Source organism: Octodon degus, unplaced genomic scaffold (genome assembly GCF_000260255.1).
Source record: "Octodon degus isolate 3935 unplaced genomic scaffold, OctDeg1.0 scaffold00021, whole genome shotgun sequence".
Taxonomy (NCBI): domain Eukaryota; kingdom Metazoa; phylum Chordata; class Mammalia; order Rodentia; family Octodontidae; genus Octodon; species Octodon degus.
The window spans coordinates 115,712-140,240 of record NW_004524597.1 but is presented as its reverse complement, the minus strand read 5'-3'; the positions used below and the strand labels follow the sequence as shown (position 1 = coordinate 140,240).

General features: G+C 37.1%; 1 protein-coding gene and 1 pseudogene across 4 annotated transcripts in view; one reads left to right on the top strand and one right to left on the bottom strand.

The window, feature by feature from the left end:
* The window catches only part of Txndc11 (thioredoxin domain containing 11), a 78,587-nt gene that overhangs the window by 40,547 nt on the left and 13,511 nt on the right, over positions 1-24,529 (bottom strand). For 2 of the 4 annotated variants that reach the window (XM_023711800.1, XM_004627749.3), the window contains exons 3-5: positions 21,671-21,768; positions 16,731-16,860; positions 4,533-4,626 (exon numbers count right to left, since the gene is read on the bottom strand). Coding sequence is in view for 3 of the 4 variants with exons in the window: in XM_004627749.3 (XP_004627806.1) it covers positions 4,533-4,626; positions 16,731-16,860; positions 21,671-21,768 (322 nt within the window). In the remaining variant the exon portion in view is untranslated. The remainder of the gene's footprint in view (positions 1-4,532; positions 4,627-16,730; positions 16,861-21,670; positions 21,769-24,529) is intronic. The other 2 variants (XM_023711799.1, XM_023711798.1) reach the window with 2 other exon arrangements.
* On the top strand, positions 12,399-14,914 carry LOC105741717 (annotated as a pseudogene).

Genomic DNA, 24,529 nt, shown 5'->3' with positions numbered 1-24,529 from the left:
CAGCACCACATGCCAGCCAGCCCCGCCCCCTGGTGGGCTGAGCTGGCCACACACACACACACACACACACACACACAAATAAATAAATAAATAAAACCAAAACAAAACAAAAAAACAAAATTCAGTTTCTTTTAAAAAAAAACCCCAACAACAAACTTCACAGGTGGTAGAAAACTTCCCTGGTAGAGAAAAAGAACTTGAGATACAGTAAAATGAAACATATAAAACTCCAATTAGCCACAATTTAAAAAAATTACAGTCAGGCATGCACAGTCAAGATTTTGGAAATTCAATACAAGATTAAGATCTTAAAAGCTCTTAGAGAAAATAAACAAATCACCTATAAACAAAAGCCCATCAGAATCACAGATGACTTCTCACCACTAACTCTCAAGTCAAAAAGAACTTGGAGTGAAGTATTTCAAGTTCTAAAGGAAAGCAGCCTTAAACCAAGATTGATGTGCCCCACAAAACTATCTTTTAAAACTAGAGAAATGAGATATTTCTACGACAAAAAACTGAGGGAATTTTTGACTAACACATAGAAATTAAATATGAATAACCAATGGGTCACAGATGAAATTAAAGAAATTAGACGTTTCTACAATTAAATTATAAAAACAGTACAACATACCAGGACTTATAAGACACAATGAAAGCAGTCCTCAGAAGGAAATTTATAGCAGTGAATACCATATCAGGAAAACAGAGTAAGCACAAATAAATAATCTAATGGTGAACCTCAAACTTCTAAAAAAACAAGAGCAGGCTAAGCCAAAAGCCTGTACATAGGGGAAATTATACAGATTAGAGGGCTGGCCAAATAGCTCAGCTGACTAAAGCACCTGCTTAGACAGGCACAGGGACCAAGGTTCCATCCCTGGCTTGTTGTGTCAGCTCTGCCCCCCAGGGCGCACTGAGATGGAAATTGAGATTCGGCATGGTGGCATGTGCCTGTAATCCCAGTGCTTGGGAAGCTGAAAACAGAAGGATCACTACAAGTTCGATCTATGTAGTGAGACCCTATAGTCCCTATACTAAAATATATTTAAAAAAAAAAATTAGAGAAGAAAATAACTTATTGGAGACTAAGAAAAAAAAAACAAAGAATCAATATATCAAAGAGCTGGTTCTTTTGAAATATTGAATAAAACTGATAAGCTCTTAACTAATTTTATCAAAAAAAGGAAACACAAAAGACTAAAATCCATGCAATTAGGAATGAAAAGGGTGAAATCACTATGGACCATGCAGAAATCCAGAATATTATTTTTACCCACTTTGAACACTAGTAAGATTGAAAATGCAGAAGTAGAAATATTCCTAGATTATATGAATTACCAAAGCTGAATCAAGAAGATATAAAAGTCCTAAATAAATCAATACCAATCAATGAAACTGAAGATGTAATTAAAAACATACCAACAGGGAAAAGTCTAGGCCCTGGTGGATTCACTGCTGAATTCTGTAAGAAATTTAGAGAAGCTCTAATACCACTACTTCTCAAGCTCTTAAATGAAACTGAAAGGGAAGCAATATTCACAAATTCATTATCCTGCTTCCAAAACTGGAGAAGGACCCAACTAAGAAAAAGAATTACACACCAATCTCCCTAATGAACACAGATGCAGAAATCCTCAATAAGATACTGGCAAACAGAATAAGGCAAATCATTAAGAAGATTATACACCATGACCAAGTTGGAGTCATCCCAGGGATGCAGGGATAGTTCAACATACGTAAATCAATATATGTAATACACCACATTAACAGAACCAAGGACAAAAATTATATGATCATCTCAATAGATGCAGAAAAAACCTGACAAATTCAGTCACCTATTCATGATAAAAACCATACAGAACATTGTAATAGATGGTCTTCATCTCAATCTGATAAAAGCCATCTATGACAAACCAACAGGCAACACCATAATAAACAGCCAAATACAGAAAGCTTTCTTTCCAATTGGGAAGAAGACAAAGATATATACTTTCTCCACTTTTATTTAATAGAGTCTTGGAAACTTGAGCCAGAACAATTAGATAAAAGAAATAAAAGGAATAATGATAAAAAGGAAGTTAAATTATCATTATTTGAAAATATCATAACAATCTACATAGAAAAATTCCAAAAAATCTATTAAAAACCTGCAATATTTAATAAGCAAATTTATCAGTGTAGCTGAATACAAAGTCAATACTCAAAAATCAATAGCCTTCCTATATATAAATAAAAAACTCACCGAGAAATTAGGAAAGCAACATCTTTCACAATATACCCCCCAAAAAAAAGAGAAATATACAGGAATAAATCTAATGAAGGATATAAAAGACCTCTACATTGAAAATTACAGTACTCTGAAAAAAGATTGAAGAGGATATCAGAAAATAGCTATCTCTTGCTCTTGGGGTAGGAAGGACCAATATAGTGGAAATGGCCATACTTCCAAAATTGCTACACAGATTTAATGTAATTATGACCAAAATTCCAAAAGAATATCTCAAAAAATTAGAGAAAACAATCCTAACATTCATTTGGAACCAGAAGAGACCTAGAATAGCAAAGGCAAGTCTGGGCAACAAGGCAAGGCATGGGGGGCATCACAATCCTTGACTTGCACAATTATACTATAAAATTACTATGATAAAAAAAAGCATGGTACTGGCAAAAAAAAAAGACTCAAAGATTAATGAAACACATTACAAGATGCAGAAACAATTTCAGACATACTCAGCTACCTTATCTTTGACAAAGGTGCCAAAAACATTCACTGGAAGTAAGATAACCTCTCCAAAAATTGGTTCTGGAAAAACTGGTTCTGCACATGCCAAAATTAAAACTGGACCCATATCTTTCATCATGCACTGAATGGAATTTGAAATGGATCAAAAATATCTATTAAAACAGAAAACATTAAATCTGCTGGAAGACAGAATAAGTAAAACTGTAAGTAAAACTGCTGAAGAGACTGATATAGGCAAAGACTTTATGACTAAAAACCCAATCACATAGGAACTACCACAAAGAAACAACAACTGGGCTCTCATCTTATTAAAAACCTTTCGCACAGCAAGATAAACCACCAACAAAGTGGAGACAACTTCTGATGTGGGAAAAAATGTTTGGCAGCTGTTCCTCACACAAAGGATTACTATCAAGAAGATATGAAGAATTATGAATAAATAAAAACCAGAACCAGACCTCCCAAATTTAAAGACCTAAGACAAAAATGGTCATCTGAAAATCTGAGATAAACTTACACTTCTTAAAGAAATAAAAATAGTACATAAAGAGTTAAAATTTAAAACAACACTGAGATTCTATCTCACCCAGGAAAGCATGGCTATTATCAACAAATCAACCAATAAAGAAGGGGGGGGGGGAGAGGCACTGTGGGGAAAAAGCAACCCTTCTCCAGTGTTGTTGGGAGCGTTGACTGGTGCAACTACTATGGAAATTAGTGTGGAGATTCCTCAAAAATCTGTGAACTGGAGGTCCCATTTGACCCAGCTATTCCCCTTCTGGGTATCTTCCCAGAAGAATTAAAAACATAGTATTGTGATATATGTGCACCCTTGCTTATAGCAACACAAGGTGTAATAGCTACATCTTGAAAACAACACAAATGCCCATCAACCAAGGAATGGATAAAAAAATTTAGTCTTTTTTATGACATGGAGTTCTACTCAACCACAAAAAACTATAATCTTGAGATTTTATAGGTAAATGGATGCAACTCAAGACATATTCATAAGTGAAATAAAACAGAAGCACATGTGTAAACACTGTATTGTCACCCTAATGTGAGCAGCTAAATGAGTAAGTAAGATTCAAAATGTACAATAGACATTGTAAAATGGGAAGAAACTTCAAAAGGAAGGAGAAAGTGGGATGGGGGATGGAGAAAAGAAGGGAAAGATACACATAATTTATCTTAGTTCATTGAAAAGAAAGGTCTATGCTAATATTGTTTCAACAACTGGTGAATTTTGTACTCTGAATAATTCAAAGAGAGCATTACACAATGTATTAACCATTGCTACCCTATTATCTTGTTTTGAAATTTGTTTTATTTTTTCTCTTTAAAATACTGTGATAATGGGGGCTGGTGAGATGGCTCAGTGGTCTGAAGCACCTACTTACAACAAGCTAAGCAAAGCACAAGGACCGCGGTTCAATCCCCCAGCACCACATGCCAGCCAGCCCCGCCCCCTGGTGGGCTGAGCTGGACACACACATAAATAAAATAAATAAATTAAAAAAAAAATACTGTGATAAAAATACACTGTTGCGTACTATATATTTTCAAAAACAAGCTTTTTAGAGAATATATTTGAAATAGTATGCAATTTTTAATGACAGCATTAAACAATATAATTACTGAAAAACACACTGAGAAAAGGAATCTAGCAAATTACAAAATATGACAATATTTTGTGGAAATCAGTATGGAGATTATAAATGACAATATAACACATATAATAATGACATCTCTGTTAAAGTACTGTCTTAATACAAATCAGTTTTACCTTTCTTTAATGAATACAATGCAGAGGTGAAGAAGGTCAAATAACCAGGAGGCTGGGGCGAGCCACTGAACTCAAAGTACCCGAGTACTCCAGGCTGCAGGAGCAAGAACATAATTAGGTGACTGAGGAGCTGTTGGCATGAAATAATTTTAAATATACAAGAGTGACATATTATAACTTGAGAATTACTGTATTTTATTGCATTTCAGTTTTTTAAAAGGTGAGAGCTGAGTTGAATTTCTCCATTCAGATATCACCAGAGTAAGGGATAGAGTGGCATAGCTTTCCCAGCATGGCACAGTGGTAAGTTACGGGTACCAAAGCTGAAACTTCTCTCTCCCTAAATAAGTCTTTCCACCTCTGCTGACAGCTCTCTTCTCTAAGGCCCTGACTCAAAACTTCACCAGAGAATTTAGGCCTTCGCTCACTTTAACAATTCCAGGAAAGGTATGGCAGTAATACTTTGGAACCCCTCTTCAACTTCTTCAATTGCTTCCTCTCAGTCATTCCAAATTTACCTCCCCACTTTGCTGTAAAGGTTATGTGTGACTGCCCTCTTGCTTCTCTATTCTTATAAACTCATTTCCACCTACTCATTCACATCTCTAAGCTTATCATCAAATGGCTGTTCAAACTGCCAAACCAATTATCCACCCCCCCCCACACACACACATTCTATCTTCCTGCTCAAAGTATTTTCTTTCCTCTCTAGAGGTCCTACAGCACTCGACTGTTAAGTTTTGTCCTGGAATAATCTTATCTGTCTTAAAAGAAATCCCTGAAGAAAGAAAAGGTGCTGGAGTCTGAATACCTAACCTCAGGTCCAAGTTCTTGACACTAATGCATAAGACCGGGTGAACCCTGATGTGAAGTGTTGATTTCCCAGGAGGCAAATAAGCCCTGTTCTTGATGGGAATACTGTGAAGAGCAAGCCTGGTAAATTGTAAAGCACAAGGCAAATGTGAAGAATCTGTTTTTCTGGCACTAAAGCCATTAGCACAATGCTCTTAATAAGCAACTGTTGATGCTGATTTGATCACTGGACAAATCACATCCAAAATTTAAAGTGTAATTTAATTTGTTGGTAAAATTTTAAATCAGTACTTTGTGTAGAGAAAAACTTTCTGATCTGTAGTGAAACATTATTTTTCCAATTTAAACCACTTGTTTAAAAGCTCGTAAGCTTTAATTTTTTTTTTTTTTTTTTTTTGACAGTCTTTTGTGTAGTCCATCCAGGCTAGCCTTGAACTCACAGTAATCCTCCTGTCTCAGCCTCCTGAGTGCTGGGATTACAGACATGCACAAGCAAACCCAGCAAAAACTGCAACTTCAAATCAACTAGTTTTCATTCTGAAAGAAACTGAAATGGAACGTTTAATCCTAACACTCAAAAAAGCTTAACAACAAATAACCAAATTTTCAAACTAAGGAAATAAAGCAAAGTTGTGTTGCATATGCTAAGCATGCACGCACCTGCCACTGAGATATACATCTCCATCTTCAAAGTAGTTATTAAAAACAAAATTTTTTTCAGACTACTCTTTAAAAACTTTTTAGCAAGCCAACCTACAACTCACCTATAAAGATGGCCCACACTGTTTAGTTTCTTAAGATTTCATACCATTCCATGCTGGTATAGTAAGCTTTCCTACCAAGTACAAAGGAAAATAAAATCTTCAGAAATTCTACACAGTTAGTTAATACTGGGCATAACAAAAATGGAAACTAATTCAAAGTAAACATTCACTTAGCTTTCTTTAAATTCTTATCAACCAACCTCTCAAAATAAAACTAAATTTATTCTAAGTATTAATAAATCTTCCCTAGCTAGAAAATATTTTTTTCTTAAACCACATTTGCATTATTTTGGTGGATACATGGTCCATAAGCATATATGTTTGTGTGTGTATATGTACAATTACATAAAATTATGTGGACATATTTGCACAAATTAATGAATGTGAAACAAATATGAAATCTGAGTCTCTAAAAAAAAAATTCTAAATTGAACCTTTGAAAGTGAGTAAAGCCTGGACCAAATGCAAGTACCCTTTGTGGACATTTCCTCAGTACAGGTTTGTTTTCGTTGATGGCATCTCTGTTGCAATTTACATAGCTTGGATGAAGGCACCTCTGTCTTCAGAGGAACTAAGTTTTACTAAAGAAATTCATCAAAGAGTATGGTGCAAAACAGCCCCATAAACAAAAATATTTTCACTTTCATTGCCAAAGAAATGAAGAACATGAGATTCAGTAACTATATGAGATGATTAAAGGTTTATAAATTGTAAAATACTATTTATAAAATAGGAAGAACACAAAGTATATTTTAAGTGTAGCTGACAGACATAATACTGTTAACAGTTTATACTGAATTCTGAAAACTACCATGCTTAGAAAGATAAACTGACTTCAAAATAATAAAAAGAGGAAATCAAATAAAATAAGTTATGTGATTTAATTACAAATTACTATTTAAAAGTTGCCAAATCAGCTCAGTCATGTTGTAGGTAGAACATTTTACAGCCATTCCTCCTGCACCAAGATTTCAATGTTTCTCCAACAGAGAATCATCACAAATTAGCTGTACATATTTTAATTTTGGGGGCTGGAGAGATAGCTCAGTGGAATAAGTGCTTGCCTGGCAAGTGCAAGGTCCTGAGTTTAATCCCTGGTACCACCAAAGATATAAAATAAAAATAATTTAATTTCTTCCACATTTACTGCTGCAATCTAAAAAATGTCAAGTCTGAAGAACACACAAGGGGGCAGGGGAGATGGCTCAGTGGAATAAGCACTTTGCTGGCAAGCGTAAAGGCCTGAGTTCAATCCCTAGTTTCATAAGAGCACACATATCTGCACATACAAAACTTTCTTCTTCCAGGGCTATGTTTGTTCAGCTGCCAATAAACCCATGAGTTGACCCAACCCAGACAACTTTAGCTCTGTACTTGCTACCTTTGGAAGTCCTTTCCTGATCAGTTGGCCAGCCTGTATGCCAGCCTGACACTATGTACCTCATGTCCAGTTTCAAACCCTGTGGGACACAGTCATCTCCATTCTGATGCTTGTCACTGTGATGTCTCTAGCAGGCTACTCCCAGATGCTTAACAGCTTCAGGTAAACAGTCAAATGTGTTCGAATTACTGCTCTTTGCTTGTCCAATCAATAATGGATATCACCAGCACACACGGTGGTGAAAAGACATCTCTATGACCTCATCTCCTTTATTAATTACATCTGCAAGGACCCTACTTCTCAATTTTTGAAACTGAATGCACATAAATATTGAAAGGACACTATTCAGCCTAACACTGTTGTTTACTTGTTTATCTGTTCACAGGTCTGGGGATGTAGCTCAGGAGTGTGCTTAGTATGTGCAAGATCCTGGATTGTACAACCAGCCTTCTAAAAAAATAAGTGTTTTCCTGTTTGTTATCTATCTCCACACATAATTCCATGAAATAAAGAATCTCTCTTGTTCATAACTAGACTTCTAGCTCAGAGTGCCTAGAACAAGCAAGCAATAAACATTTGTTAATGATGGCATGGGAGCTGGCCATGGTGGGTGTATACCTGTATCCCCTGCCCTCAGGAGTCTGTGGCAGGAGGCTCACCACAAATTTAAGGCCAGCCTGGACTACACAGTGAGTTCAGGACAGCCTGAACTACATAGCAAGACCCTGTCTGAAAAAAACTTTAACAGGGGCCAGTAAGATAGCTCAATGGTCTAAAGCGCCTGCTTAGGCAAGCTTAGACAAGCACACAGGGACTGCAGTTCAATCCCCTGGCACCACATGCTGCAGCAGCCCCACTCCCAGTGTGGGCTGAGCTGGCCACCAAAAAAAATAAATAAAAATAAATAATTCACAATTTAGTAGAAAACAAGTCACAATGAAGGCCAGATAACTTGTTCAATTTGTTTTAAATGTCATTCTTTTATGTATAGTATATTTAGTACCTATTATAAGAAAGTTGAAAATTAGCTATTTATACAAGACATAAATATTTCTTCTGGAAGTGGGCACCATTTGTAGCATAAATTTCAGTACATGGTGCATACACCCTCTAGTGGTCAATGAGAATAGTTACCATGGTGTGTTTTTACTTAAAGGCACTTGAAATATTTCACATCAATGTAACCGAACCCTAGGAAACATAAAACTGTTTTCTTCACAGTGCTAGAAAACTATAAATTTACAGTAATAGCATCTACCTGCTTAATATTCAGATATTTTCCTCACAAGTAATGTAATACTAGAAGCCAAGCATTTGAAGTTTTTCTCCTAAATCCTCAGGTTTTTCTTTCATCTACAAATTTACCTTAATTTTCATCTCTTCCCCCAAAGAGTCTCATGTGTGGTGGGTTTTTTTTTTTTTTCTCAAGCATTTTCTCATCCCAATTAAATTTATAGCACTTGGTTTACCACACAGCTAAGACTAAATGAATGGACAGATGGTATACAACTGTTCTTAAACAGATAAATTATAGCTAGTCACAAAAAGATTTATCCCTCACCTAGAGGCCCTAGATTCAAACCCAGCACTGCAAAAATAAGTAAAGAAAAATAGAAAGGAGGGCCAGGGAGATAGCTCAGTAGAATAAGCACTTGCCTGACAAGCACAGGGTCCTGAGTTCACTCCCCAGAACCGCAAAAAAAAAAAAAAAAGCAAGCCTTGTTGATGTAGAAACTACCATCACCTAATAAGGTAAATATTTAAATATATATATATTAAAATTAGAAGACCCATAAAAGCAGTGGTTTTGAAAATAACATCACCATTACTCAATCCCATTTTCTTTCTAATCAAACTTAATGTCCACTAAAATAAAGATGACACTGGATTCTGTTTGACTGTGTTGTCTACAATAATAAACTATACCTTCTTGTCCAAATCTTAAATAGTCAGGAAGAACCCTCAAAGAATAACAAGTCTACAGTTGGGAGTAACTACAAGTAGAACCTAATATACTTTGCCAGCAGATGACTCAAAAGCTCTTGACCTCCCTTTGCAACATCTGGCAAGTTCAATTCAGCTTTTAGCCGTATTAATTTACAAGGCAAATATCAATTTAGTATTTATCCAGGAAGAAAATTCTAGATCCTACCCTGACTCAATATTACCCGGGGAATACTGTGCTTACCATAATTTAGGTCACTCCCAGTTCTACAGAATATGTGCTAAGAGACATAGTCTCATGACACCTCCCAGGCTGGCCTTGAACTGGTGATCCTCCTGCTTCAGCCTCCCAAGTGCTGAGTTATGAGCTAATGCCATGACACCCATCGTTCTTGCATTTTTAACCTCTAGGAAGACAGTAAAGTTTCAACATTGCTTTGAGGTAGGAACATGGGACACAAGAATCTGTAGAGCCAGTTTCCAGGCTACAGTTCAGCTGTCACTTAGGTTTTTTAAACCACACCCTCTATGTACTTTGTCTTCTCACAGAATCTACAAGGCCCACTGACCTCAAATGGCTACTTAGCAGGTGAGTAGTAAAGGCACTTGAAAGCTGACAAGTAGTTACCAATGCACAGCTTACTTATGTATTGCCTTGCCAGTAAAGATGAAAGAATATCAGAATTTACAGTTAAACTGCACCTGAGCTCACAGTCACAGCTCATGAGCACAAAACTACTGACTGAGGCAGACTTGAGATAGCTATGTGTTAAGTCAATTAAACATTTTCCATTAGTAAAAAAAAATACTCTTGGCCAGGCATATGCATGCCTGTAATCCCAGCACTTGGGAGTTCTAGGCCAGCCTGAGCTACCTAGTGAGTTCAAGGCCAGGATGAACTACATAGCAACACTCTGTCTCAAAACACCAAAAAACAAACAAACAAACAAAACCAAAAAAACCCACCCCAAAGCCAACAAACCCTCCAAAACAAAACACTTCTACTCTTGCAAGGCACAGTGGAACATAACTATAATCTGTAATCCTAGCCAACTGAGAAGCTAAGGACGGAGGACAAGTTTGAGGCTTGCCTCCACAATTTATAGAGATCCTGCCTGTTTCAAATTAAAAACAAAGCTGGGAGTATAGCTCAGGTGGTAGGGCATGCCTAGGTTTAATCCCAGTACTGAAACACACACACACACACAGCTTTTGAAATGATTAAATTGTAAAACTAAAAAAAAAATTAAGTGAAGATATATATACATATACATATATATACATATATATACATATATATATATGTATATATATATATATATATATATTTTTTTTTTTAAAGATATAATTAAGAGTATTCCTTTTTGGTCTAGACCTGTGGCTCAATGGCAGAGCATACGGCTAAAAGATGGGAGGCCCTTTGTTTGATCTGTAGTATTCTACAAAAAAAACATACAGAGCATTTCAATAGTGACAGAATAAGCACATATGAATAAATTACATATATGTCTTTTGAGAAAAGGAAATGTTTGAGTAAAAAAATAAAAAGTACTAATGACAGTCTAACTCAATCCTGGTTCTAATCCTTCACAGGTAACATTACAGAATTCTCTACTCAAGACACTCTCTACTGCACCATTATAAGCAAATAAACTTTCAACTATTAGATCATGGCTTTCTGTGTATCACATAAAAAGAAAATATGTTTGTACTAACACTTGTGACAACTCATCTCAAGGCCTTAATTGGGGAAACTGAATCATTGAGAGCAGTAACTCTTAACTGGGGCAGTTCTGTTAGGCATATTTGTCAGTATCTGGAGGTATTTTTGATTGTCACAACTGGGAGAGAAAGCAATGTTAGTTACTGGCATCTAGGGGGTGATGCAGATAAATATCCTGCAAAGCACAGAGTCACCTTCTGTAACAGTTAAGTGACCCCAAATTCAAACATCAGTGCCAAGGTTGAGAAACTCTATCTAATTTAGCAAATGTACAAAAGCACACTGTACTCAGCTTGGCATTGCAGTGCATACCTGTAATTGCAGCACACAGGAGACGGGTGCAGCACACCATGATGTCTAGGCCAGCCTGGGCTACAGAATGAATTCAAGGCATCCTGAACAACATAGTGAGACACTGACTCAGCAAAAAAGCTTACTATATTAGAAAAGAGTTCCAGACATTTCCTTAACTTTTGTGTACATTCAACTATCAAAAACATAACTGGTCTCATTTTTGGATCTGAAATTTTGTTTTTATGTCACTTTGCAAGGCATGTGTATAACTTTAACAGTTTCTTCCACAAGACAAAAGATTCAGAAGTGCCATGCTGGGACTGACTCCAGTCATTTTACAATCAATCTTGTATTATATCTCCTTTTTTTTTTTGGCAGAACCAAGGATTGAACTCAGACCCTTGTGCTTGCCAGGCAAGCGCTTATTCTACTGAGCCATCTCCCTGGTCCCTGTATTATCTCTTGATAAACAGACTATTTCATTCTACTGAGCTCAACAAAGGATGAACATTAACACAATGAAGCTATCCATAGTTTTGGAAGGAAGCAAGGCATTTTAAAGGCAGACACAAGCCAACAAAATGGGGGTCCCATCTTACCAGCAGTCTTCTGGTTCCTGTGGGTTGTTTTTAGGGTTTTGGGGGGGGGGTTGGGGGAGTACTGAGGATCAAATCAAGGCAGTGCTGAGCTACATCCTCATCTCTTTTTAACATTTTGAGACTGGGTCTCACTAAATTACCCAGGCTGGCCTCAAACTTAATCTCCTTCCTCAGCCTCTTTTTTTCAGTTTTATTGAGACAATCTCATTATGTAGCCTAGGCTAGCCTCAACCTACCAAGTGAGTCTCTTGAATAGCTGAAGTTATAGGCATGTACCACAGTATGTGGCTTGATTCCTGTTTGAAGGCAGTGTAATTTCTGTTGTACTTCCTTTTAATCTAACCAAGCATGGGTAATGTCATCAGCACATCAGTGAGTCTGATGTGAACTCTTATCAATACATGGGACATGATCTCTGAGTACTGCTGAGAAGCAGATTCAAAGGGTACAAAGGGTAAAGATAAGGGCCAGCCTTGCAGCTCAGTCACAAATGTACATGGCTCTGCCCTACAGATGCAACTACAGAAGTCACTAGGTACATCAAGGCAATAAATTAAAAAGTGTACAGTGCTTATGAGCTTGTAGTCCTAGCTAAAAGAAGGATCACTAAAGCTAGGAAGGAGTTCAGGACCAGCCTGAGCAACATAGGGAGATCCTGTCTCAAAAACCAAACAAAGGGGCCAGGGAGATAGCTCAGTGGCATAAGTACCTGCCTTGCAAGTACAAGGTCCCAAGTTCAACCCCTGGTCTGAAAAAAAGGAAGGAAGGGAGGGAGAGAGGGAGGGACTTTTCTAACCAAAACTTTTTTTTTTTTTTTGTATTTAGGACAGGGTCTGACCAGAAACTTTTGAACCTACTGTCTTTTTCCAATCACCTTATATCACTGATGTCAAAATGGTCAGCAGAGTACACCTAAATCAATTCTCTCTTTTTTTTTTTGGCGGAACCAGGGATTGAACTCAGGCCCTTGCACTTGCCAGGGAAGCCCTTATTCCACTGAGCCATCTCCCTGGCCCCAGTTCTCTTATTTTAGACATGAAAAATCTGAGAAAAACTAGATTTGCTAATTTCAGGGCTAAATCCCACACCTCTAGAATTCTGGCTGAATCCCTGCTTACCACATTACCTCTGCTAAGACCTGATGCAGAAAAACTACCACAGAATTCTCTGGATACAAATTTCTGATAGAACTGAAAATAATAATAAAGCTGACTCTCAATCTTATTAGGTGAAGGGAATCTCAATTGTCTCACACTTTTGGGAATAACAGATAATTCTCTTGTTATATAGCTCCTCTCCATCTCTTTACTTTTATAAGGCTTTAAATGAAAATTTAAAGTATGTCTAGCATGCTCAAGACCCTGGGTTCAATCCTTATGTTATAAAATAATAATAATAATAATAATAATAATAATAATAATGATAATAACAACAATAATAATAGTGGGCCAGGGAGATAGAAGAGTGAAATAAGTGCTTGCCTGGCAAGCACAAGGTCCAGAGTTTGATCTGTGGTACCTCAAAATAAATAAATACATAAATATATAAAAACAATAATAATAATAGCAGCAGCAATAAAGAAAAACAGGTTTTAATTAAAACCAGACAAAGTATCCTACAAACAACCCAGAGAGCCTATTTGAAGAATGACATGAATCTGGCATATTTTTATCATCTTAATCACAAAACAAAGTTTAAAAAAAAAAAAAAAGTACATCAGTCTAGTAAGTATTGCCACATTTAAAATTCTCTTAATAATCCTAAATATCCAGAATTATTTCCATGATATAATTTTTACTGCAAAGAAGTTTTCACTGTTTGGGACTACACCCTAGGCTTTGTCCATATTCCTGTTTGTGAGACAATAAAGGCTTAAAGAGGCTAAGTAGGGACTGGGGATACAGCTCAGTGGCAGAGGGTTTACCTCATATATGTAAGGCCCTGGGTTCAATCTCAAGCACTAAACCCCCCCCAAAACATCAACAAAACCCAAAACAAAACAAAAAGGTTAACTAGCCTGAGGCCACACAAAAGGAAAAATGACAGAGGTAAGGTTGATTTCATGTCTGGCTCCTGATTTTAATTAACACTATTTGTTATACTACTTCCAGTGACACTGCTTGCAATCTACCATATATCCACGGGGAAATTCACTGATTACATTATTGCACTTACGAGACTGCTAGCATGGCCTCTGATATCCATTAAATGAATAACCTGTCCAAAATTACAGGCCCAGTTAGTTCTGCCAAAGGTACCAGGCCCAGTTGCCTTATCTCTTGGCATAGCTCTCCTCATTGAGCCTGCCCAGAGAAAATGAAAGACAAGTCTTCAAGGTATATAGAATTCTTTTCTTTATCCATGTAAGAATAAGAAACATTGATGCTGATGCTTATTTAAGAACTACAGCTGCTGTCACCATAACCCACGGTACCCAGCGTGAGCTCGCCCACCAGAAGAATATGAAAAAGCAGAGTGACTCAGTTAAGGGAAAGTGCAGAGATGATGGGCTTTCTGCTGCTGCCTGCAAGTAGAGTGACTCGGAGATCATGCAGCAGAAGCAGAAAATGGCAAACAAGAAGAGGAACCCAAGTAGCTTTGTGACTTCGTGTCCCACCCTCTTGCCCTGCACCTGTGTGCCTGGAGCCAGCCCCACCACGCTCGCGTTTCCTCCTGTAGTGCTCACAGGTCCCAACACCGATGCATTCCCTTTGCCCTGAGTCTGCAGTGAGTCCCTTTTGTGCTTCCTTCCCCTCAGGTAGCCTCTGTCCCCCTGGACCACTCCTGGGGGTGAGGAGGTTACCCTTTCCCAGTGTTTTTCATTCCTGTGGGGCAAACCCCAAAGTATTAAAAGTAGCTTTGTAAAAAAAAGAAAAAAAGAAAGAAAGAACTACAAACTGGGGGCCAGGGAGATAGCTTAGAGGCATAAGCACCTACCTGGCAAGCACAAGAACGTGAGTTCGATCCCCAGCCCTGGAACTGGGCATGGTGGCATACGCCCGTAATCCCTGCACTCGGGAGGTTGAGACAGGAGGATCTCTGCGAGTTTGAAACCAGCCTGGGGGCTACAAAAGTGAGCACAAGACCAGCCCAAAATGCATAGCAAGACCCTGTCTCAAAAAAAAAAAGAACTACAAACTGAATAACTGGGTATTAATAACGTTGCTGGGGAAAGAAACTATAAATGATGTTATATTGTAAAAATCCACACCAAATACACATAGTAAAGGTAAAATTCAAGTCAGGTGTGGTGATGCAAGCCTGTAATCCCAGCACTCTAAAGGGTGAGGCAGGGCAGGAACCAGTGAGTTCATGGCCAGCCGTAAACTACATAGCAAGACTCTGTCTCAACAACGAAAGGTGGGAGGGGGTTCCCTACCCAGGCACGGTTCTCAACTGCCAGATAATAAAGTCTAGATTCATATAGTTTCCATCTGTATCACATACTTATACCCTTGATTTTGTTATATCTAAATAACAATGTTACTTACTGTATCCAAGTATCACCTTACATGTGTTCAAATGAATGCTTTTGTAGAACTATTTTATTTTTTGAAGACAGTACAAAATATTGAAACTGAAAAATTACAAATGATACAGAATTTCACTTAACAAAATAATAGGAATTTCACAGTATCTGTTGCAATTCATAGTGTTGTCTTCCAACTAGTTATTTGTATTAGCAGATTATGCATGCAAAATTGGAAAAAAGAAAAAATATATAAGAAATTAAAAGGTCAAACAACTGGAAAAAAGAGACAAAATAAATTAACCATCATCTGCTCCCTTCCATAGACCAGAATTCACAGTAGTTGTCCAAACCATCCTGCATACATACATAAATATAGCTCTTTACCCCATTCCCTCTCCTGTCCCTCTCAACTCAGTAACTCTTTCCTTTTGAATTGTAGAACTATTTTTTATAATTTTTCAAGTTTAAGTAATCTCAACTCTGGCCTCTCAATAAGCTTCCCTGAATATGCATTCAGACAGCTTATAAAACAATTTAAGAAAGGTTAAAAATTGTGAAAAGCCATGTCAGCAAAGTTATGAAATTTTCTATAAATGAGACTTTCAAATAGTTGCACATTTAATAAAATGGAAAGGAATAAAATTCCAGTTTTATAAAGAAGCTAAACTACAACAAATAAGAAAAACCAGGTATCACAATATTCTTGCAAGCATTAAATTCTTAGAAATTTACACTTGCAAACTGTAAGTTAATAAATATTAAAATCTGTAATGTAAGTTAAATTAATTTTTACTCTGTGATGTAAGGTGAAAGTTCAATGAAAATTTCCAAACGAAATACAGACCAGACTACCAATAGCTGGGCATGGTTGTACATGCCTATAATCTCAGCATTTGGAAGGCTGAGGCAGAACAGCTTGTGAGTTCGAGGCCGGTCTGGGCTACACATTAAGACTGTCCCAAAACAAACAAACTAAAAAAAGCAAAATCTCAAACTGTACATGTATTCTATTGTCTTAAAACTCACTTGGCCAAATCAACCTTACAATCAGTACCTCAAAAAGCATTTAATCAGGGCTCATTATGTGATCTTTTAATTGCTGCAATTCAGAAAGTATTTAAAAATAAAATTGTAAAAACTTACTATAAACAATCCAGTATACCCCAATAAAAGGCCTTGGGAATAGAGGAGACATGAAAGACAGGTACCTCGTAGTTTGAGAGAAAATCTAGTAATTCTGATTGAGATGGGATGTACAGAAGTGGTTTCATCACTCGGCGGACAAACTTCTCAATGTAAACAGCACTCATGGGGCCTTTATACTCAATTGGTCCAAAACTAGTACCAAAAAAAAAAAAAAAAGAAGAAGAAAGACATCATGCATTAAACCTATAAAATATACCTAAAATGATCAATACCATAGATGAAAATATCTTTCTTTCATATCTGAGTGCTCCATAAAGAGGTAAGCAGCTTGCTTCACTCGGGAGATGACTAGAGCGCTAATTAAGGATCAACATTAGGTAGGGAGAGGTACAAGTGGCTGTTACTCTTCTGTGAACTTAATTCAACTGCAAACTAAATTCATTCTAGTCTCTGAAGGAAAAGTTAATTCCCGTATTATTTCTTTAAAAATAAAACCAAAAAAGGCAGCCCTGGAAAGTGCCTACATGCTAAAAGATGCCAGGATCTTTTCACAGTTCAGGGTAGTTAGGCTGCGTCTTTTTGTATGCTTTTCTTACACAAGAAATAATTTGAGAAGTTGGCCACTGTCCTACTAAATAGTAGTTATGAAATATCCCCACATGTACTTATACAAGAGATCATTAAATGAACCTTACACCTATTTAGAGCTTTACTGCAACAGAGAAAAAAAAAGCTAGACAGAAATGTGAAGTCAGAGGGCTGTGTAAGTAACCTTCCTTTCTTACCTTACAACTCTACTTAGAGACACAGGCATTCAATCCAGTACTGATAAACAAGGCTATCACCATTCAGTTTCCTCCTAAATTAATCTAAATTCTCACCAGCTCTCTTTTTTTTTTCACTAGCTCTTTCAATCTCACACAATACAGACAAATATAATTGGATGGGTGGTGGTAGGGTGGGGGAGGGACATAACATTTGTAAATTCATCAACTCCTTTACATTCTTTTGTAAATAAAACCAACACTAGGCTTACTGTTAAAAGCAACACAGACAGCACAATACTATAACAAATAGAAAAATTCACATATACACACATGATGAAATAATGTTTTAGTGTACACTTCACAATATGATGCCGAAGGGATACTGGCATGGAAACATGAAAACAGTATTGAACATGCATAGCTAAGCTAAGAATTTCATCAATTCAATCAACAATTTTTAACTTAAAGCAAAAAAAAGAAAGAAAAAGAAAGAAAAAGAAAGAAAGAAAAAAAAAAAATCGAAAAGCATCTGATAACTCATTTTGTAGCAAAAAGGAGCCAACCAGCCCAGAAATCTCATTTAATCAAGCCAGTAGACTTTGCTGAGTTTTCCTGGTAGGACTTTAGAAGGGTCCTAAGGACCTGTAAAGACTAACAGGATCCCATAATACAGAATGTAGAATACATTTTATCTATAAACTACAGACATTATTGCAGGATATACTGATCTGGTGTAGCCAGCTCTGAACTAGGGTTCTGAGAATCACCTGACTGCTTCAGACCCCTAAGAAGCCTCCTCTAGATTGGGCAATCCAAACCAAAGAAGCCTACTTTTCCAAACAGAAAAGCCTACTAGCTTCTTTAAGCAGCTACTGTAAGAAAAGCCAGTGTAACAAACTCAAACAACAACAGTGACAAAAACATACAATAGCAGTACTCTGCTCAGTAATGAGACTCAATGAACACATCCCCAAGTACTAATAACCAGAAGAACCTATGCTTCATAGAGCCCATAGCTGACAGAAACATTCATGTATGTATGCACCTAAAAGGTCTGGAGGACTATACAACATAAGAAAAAACTACCTTTTGGGAACTTCTGTGCCTTAAACAGTCTTAAGGCACACTGAGAATGCTAAGTGCTGAAATGAGTAGTAAGGAGTCTGAATTGACTTAAACAAGTAAAAACTTCATTAGGCAAAGATTGGTAATCTCTTCAAGCTAAGTACCAACTTCTAGTTCCTAATCTGTAAAACAAGAGGCTTGGACTAGATATTTCTAGTTTCTTTCTTTCAGTCTTTACAAAAGCTGGGGAGTGGGAAATAATATAAGACAATACTTTATGAAAATAACATTTGTACTCATTTCAAGGGAATTCTTATATCGTTATTTTTTTCCATAATTTTATTGAGAAATAGCAATGACACAGTTTCAAACCAAATTGGTAGGGCAGTTCCAATAATTAACACATTGCATACTGTCTGTCTTTCTAGTGCTTATTTGTTGTACAAGATGCAGACATGATATCCTATTTACAAACACTATTAGAATAAATCCCTATATTCATTGAATTAAGAGAATGTAGCTATATATCTATCCTAACCACTCTTTTTTTTATTGAGAAACAAATAGCAATGAAATAGTTTCAAACCAAATTAGTAGGACAGTTTCAATAATTAACACATTGCATACATTCTTCCTAGTGGTTAATTGCTGTACAAGATGCAGACATAATATCCTATTTACAACCTAACCATTCTTAATACACAGATTAAAAAATGGTCATTCATCTGTATCCCTTTTTTATTTCTGTCATTTAAATATTATAGGTAGGTGTGTGAACTCAGCAAAATATTCCAAAGTAGTCCAGTAGTCCATAATAGTACTGGGTCTTCTGCTTGACTGGCAATGTCAGAAGTTGTTGACCTGAGTCCCTTACCGCTCAACATAACAACATGGCTTTACTTCTTATACTCATATCAAGTTAAGTCCACCTCTGGACTGCTGGCCAGGACCATAACTCCTACTAGGCATCTGTGTCAAAGAGTAATGCAGGGGCCTCAACAGGGCAAGTTTACCATCCCTTACAGAAAAGATCCTTATCCCTTATCATAAGTCTTATCCCTTACAGGTAAGACTTGTGCTTACCTTCAAAAAGAAAAATGTAGTCCTGAGAGTTATTGTGAAAGTATTCTTTCCTATTTTTTTTTTAATTTTATTTATTTATTTGTGTGTGTGTGTGTGTGTGTGTGTGGCCAGCTCAGCCCACCAGGGGGTGGGGCTGGCTGGCATGTGGTGCTGGGGGATTGAACCGTGGTCCCTGTGCTTTGCTAAGCTTGTTCTAAGTAGGAGCTTTAGACCACTGAGCCATCTCACCAGCCCTGAAAGTATTCTTATATTGTAAAAACAAAACAAACAAAAAAACCCTACACTTTAAAACTTTAAAAGTGGAGGTTAAAAAAAACAACAACCCGTACTTAAACTGTAAAAAAGCCTGTCCCTTCAAAACAGAAGTAGAACCACCAAAAGTGGGGTGGAGGGTCCAAAATGTTTTTGTTTCTTAGGTTTTTGGCTTGTATGAGGGATTAAACCCACAAGCCTGCTTCCCCTCAGATACATCTTCAACCCTCTTCAAATTCTGAGATAGGGTCTTGCTAATTTGCCCAACCAAAACCCACATTTGAAATCCTCCTGTCAGCCTCCCAAGCAAGTAGGATTACAAGTGTGTACCATCACACCCAAGTCAAAAGTGGTTATAACAATCCCAAAGCAAAAACTGATGTGGCTAGAAATTGGGTAGTATAATTTTGGTCCAATACTATATAGTTTTGGTCCAATACTATCAGTTTTTCCTGGGAAACAATGCCACAGAAGAGTTTATATTAGAGATACAGAAGTGGGATGAAATGAGACAAAATTCATAAATGACATTGTACAAAGACTTGCTATAAAACTCTTCTGATTAAGGCCCAAGAAGTTCAGAGGCAGAGAAAACATGTCTAAAAAGTAGATACTACTGCTACCATGTTGACAGATGCCTATAATCCAGCACCTGGAGACTGAGGCAAGCTAATCAACTGAGTTCAAGGCCAATTATAGTGAACAAAACTCAAATTCTAAAATCTTAAAAAAAAAAAAAAAAAAAAAGCTCAAATTCCATCTGCTTCCATAAGCCTTCAGTTACATTCAGGCATTACTTAACGCCCACAGTAAGTATCTTCAGTCTACACAGCACTCCCATATCAAAAAAACAATACTTCCACAGTAAAAGAGGCACTTTGGGCCGGGGAGATGGCTCAGTGGAGTAAGTGCTTCTCTGGCAAGCACAAGGGCCTGAGTTCAATCCCTGGTTCTGCAAAAAAAAAAAAAAAAAAAAAAAAAAATCATATAAGAGGCACTTTATGTGGGATAAATACCATAGGGAGCCTCTTGCCTCCTCAGGTCAGATGAATTCAACTAGAGACAAAGTTCACAAAACTTTGGTTTTTCAGTCTCTTTGTGATTTCACAATCATGGAACAGTGGTTAAGTTTCTTCTCAATTGAAAAGATGATACCCTCCTTGACCATGTGATATTTTCAGGTTTCAGAATGAGCAATTTTGTATATGTGTGCATTGTAAAACACTTTTAAATATCTGAAATGTATAGCCATTCAATGGAATAATTCTTACTTTTAAAATCAATGTTGTAATATATACACTGACATAAGATATTCACAGAAATGAGAAAAAGCAGTTTAGGAACTAGTATTCCTGCTTGACCCCATCCTTCGCTTATAAAAAGAATGACATACACATCTATAGAAGGAAATAGACCAAAACACAGTAATTATATATGGCTAATAAATTTATCAATGTATTTTTAAAATTTTGTTTATCTGTATTTTCTCAATTTTCTACAATGAATATTTAAAGGCTGGCCAAACAGCTCAGCAGATTAAAGTGCCTGCAAGCAGGCACAGGGGCTGGGGATTTGATCCCTGGGCCTGCCATCCTGGCCCCGCCACCAGGACACACTGAGGCGGCAATTGAGACTGGGCATGGTGGCGCAGCTCTTGGTAGGCTGTAAATAGGTGGATCAATATGAGTCTGATCTAGTAGTGAGACCCTGAACAACTGTAGACCCTTTCCTAAAAAAAAAAAAAAAAAAAAGAATACTTAATGCTTTTAAATACTACAGATTCGTTTATATATTGAACTTAACTGAAATCAGAAACACTACTAAGAAGTCCTTACCTCCGATGATACAGGTGTATTACAGGAAAATAGAAGAAGTGTTTCTGTTTTCTGCATTTTCCCTGGTTCCACCAACAGTTAACTGCCACAAACAACACCTGCAGAACCAAACAAGGTTTCTAAATGACTATGAATAGCAACTGAACAGTTACCAAAATTTAAATGATGAAATTATAAAAGTGGAACAGTCCTTGCTTACTGAAAAAGAAAGTATTAAAAAAAAAAAAAAAAACTGTTTCAAGGTTTCAAAGGTCATTATTATTTTTTTAAAAACCCACAGAACATAAAAATAAATAAATAAAGACACATACTTCTCAATACTCACCTAGGACTTACACTCTGGTCCAAGAGGAACATTATTTACTCTGTATTTTAAAGTGAAGCCAGAAATGGTACTACACACCTATAATGCTAGCACTCTGTGAAGCTGAAGAAGGAGAATGACGATTCTGAACTCAACCTAGATGATTTAATGATTTAGTAAGACCCTGTCTCAAAATTAAAAATAAAATATGGCTGATGTTATAACCCAGTGTGAATGCCCTGTGTTCAATTCCATTAGTAGGCCCCACCGAAAAAAGGAATTTAAAAGTGAATGGATCAAAAAAATAAAAAAATTAAAAAAGGGCCGAGGAGATGGCTCAGTGGAATAAGCACCTCCCTGGCAAGCACAAGGGCCTGAGTTCAATCCCCAGTTCCACAAAAAAAAAGTGAAAGGATGGATGCCAAGGAGCTTTTTCCAAGTATGAACACACTAATGCTTAGAAGGGTATGTCTTTGAGGCTAGCTATACAGGTTTGCCTACCAAGAACAAGGATAACTTTGGTTCAGTCTCCAGTACCACATACATAAAAATCTAACAACAGAAAATAATGTCTTTCAATTGTCAAACTAAGCAAATGAAAATGTTATTGCAAATAAAATATCATACTAGGCGTGGTATACAATCCCAGCTACTCAGGAAGCTGAGGTTGGAGGGCCATAAGTAGGAGCTCAGCCTGGGTAATTTAGCAAAGACTCTGTTTTGGTTTTTTACAAAAGGCTAAGGATATATATAGCTCAGGCACAGAATGTTTTCATAGCATGCAAAAGCCCTGGGTTTGATCCCCAGCACAAATGTCACAGGACTATTTTTAATGACTATTTTAGATACTAAAACAGATTAATTAATCAGTGGTTTTAAGCCATGATAGCAACGACTACTAAAATATGTAATATACAGTCCACCAAAAAGTACACATCAGGAAAAGAAAAATTTGTATTAACATTTAATACTAAATTTACTGATAGCGTAAGAGTAATACAAGTTATCTTTGACCTCTATAATTACAAGAGGTGCTCAAAATGGTGGCCATTAGCTTCAAACATTTATTACCTTGGAGATCAGAAGTGTTATGCAATTTTATGGTGGCCAGTTTCTGTTTCTCTTTTCTTTTTTTAAAAAGGTGGATGCTTAAGTATTTAGGCAAAAGCATCCATCCCTAGGTCTGTGATTACTTAAAATGTACCCAAAATAAGATGGATTAATACATGTCTTGGAGCAGTGTTTCCCTACTATAGCAATATTGTTACTATAGGCTGAATGAACAGAGGGGTTTTAGGTTTTTTGTTTTTTCTTTTAATGAGAGGAAGTACTAAGAACTAGATGCAGGACGGTGTAGACAGCTTTCCCTATACTGATTCCACCAAAAGCAAACAGCACTCTCTCAAGTAATGATCACCAAAAATGTCTCCAGCCAAGAGTGGTTATACATATTTGTCATCCAGGCATATTGCTGAGGCAGGTGGAAGCAATTTTGAGCCAGGCTAGCCAACTTACTTTTATTGGTATAAAAGGACTGTGCGTTTGCCAGGCAGGTGTTTATGCTGCTGAGCTATCTCCTTGGCCCCAGCCTATTTGTGTATTTATAAATAATGTATTTAGTACAGGTTCTCACTACACAGATCGGATTCAGAGTGATCCTGTTTTCAGCCTCCCAAGTGCTAGGATTACAAGCATGCACCACCACACCCAGTCTCAGTCACCATCTCAGTGCGCCCCAGAGGTGGGGCCAGCACAGCTCACTGGGGATTGAACCCGTCCCTGCATCTGCCTAAACAGGCCCTTTAGTCCAGGGAGCTATCTGGCTGACCCCAGTTTAGCCAATTCAACAAAACCTCATTTCACAATAAAAAAAAGTAAAAGAAAGCGAGGCGCTAGGAACACAGCTCACCATAAAAACCCTGAGTTCAATCTTCTATAACACACACATGCACACACGTGTACACACACACACACACACACACACACACACACACATATATCCTGGGGCACATTGGCAGTAAAACTACCTCTAACAGAGAACCTTAGGATTACAGGATTGCTTAGATGAATAAAAACCTAACAAAATAAGCACAATGAAATGTGAACATAGGCAAGATGCAGTGGCACAGTACTATCATCCCAGCTATAGGGAAAGCTGAGGCAGGAGGAATACAAGTTCAAGCCTGAGCATCTTAGTAAGATACTGTCTTAAAAATTTAAAAGGCAAAGAGTTGTTGACTAGAGCCTTTTACTGCTCAGCATATCTTTACTTTATATACCTTGTTTTTATACTTTTCTGCTGGATGGTTAAGACTAAGATAAAGCAAGACCTATATAACAAGAAATGTAACTTTTGTATCTGATAACCCACTACTATTGTGGACTACTGGACTGTGTTGGATTGTTCTGCTGAATTCAAGCACCTATAATATTTAGATGCCAATAGAATACCCATCTCTGGGGCTGGGGAGATGGCTCAGTAGGATAAGTGCTTCCCTGGCAAATGCAAGGGTCTGAGTTCAATCCCCAGTTCCATGAGAAGAAACACACACACA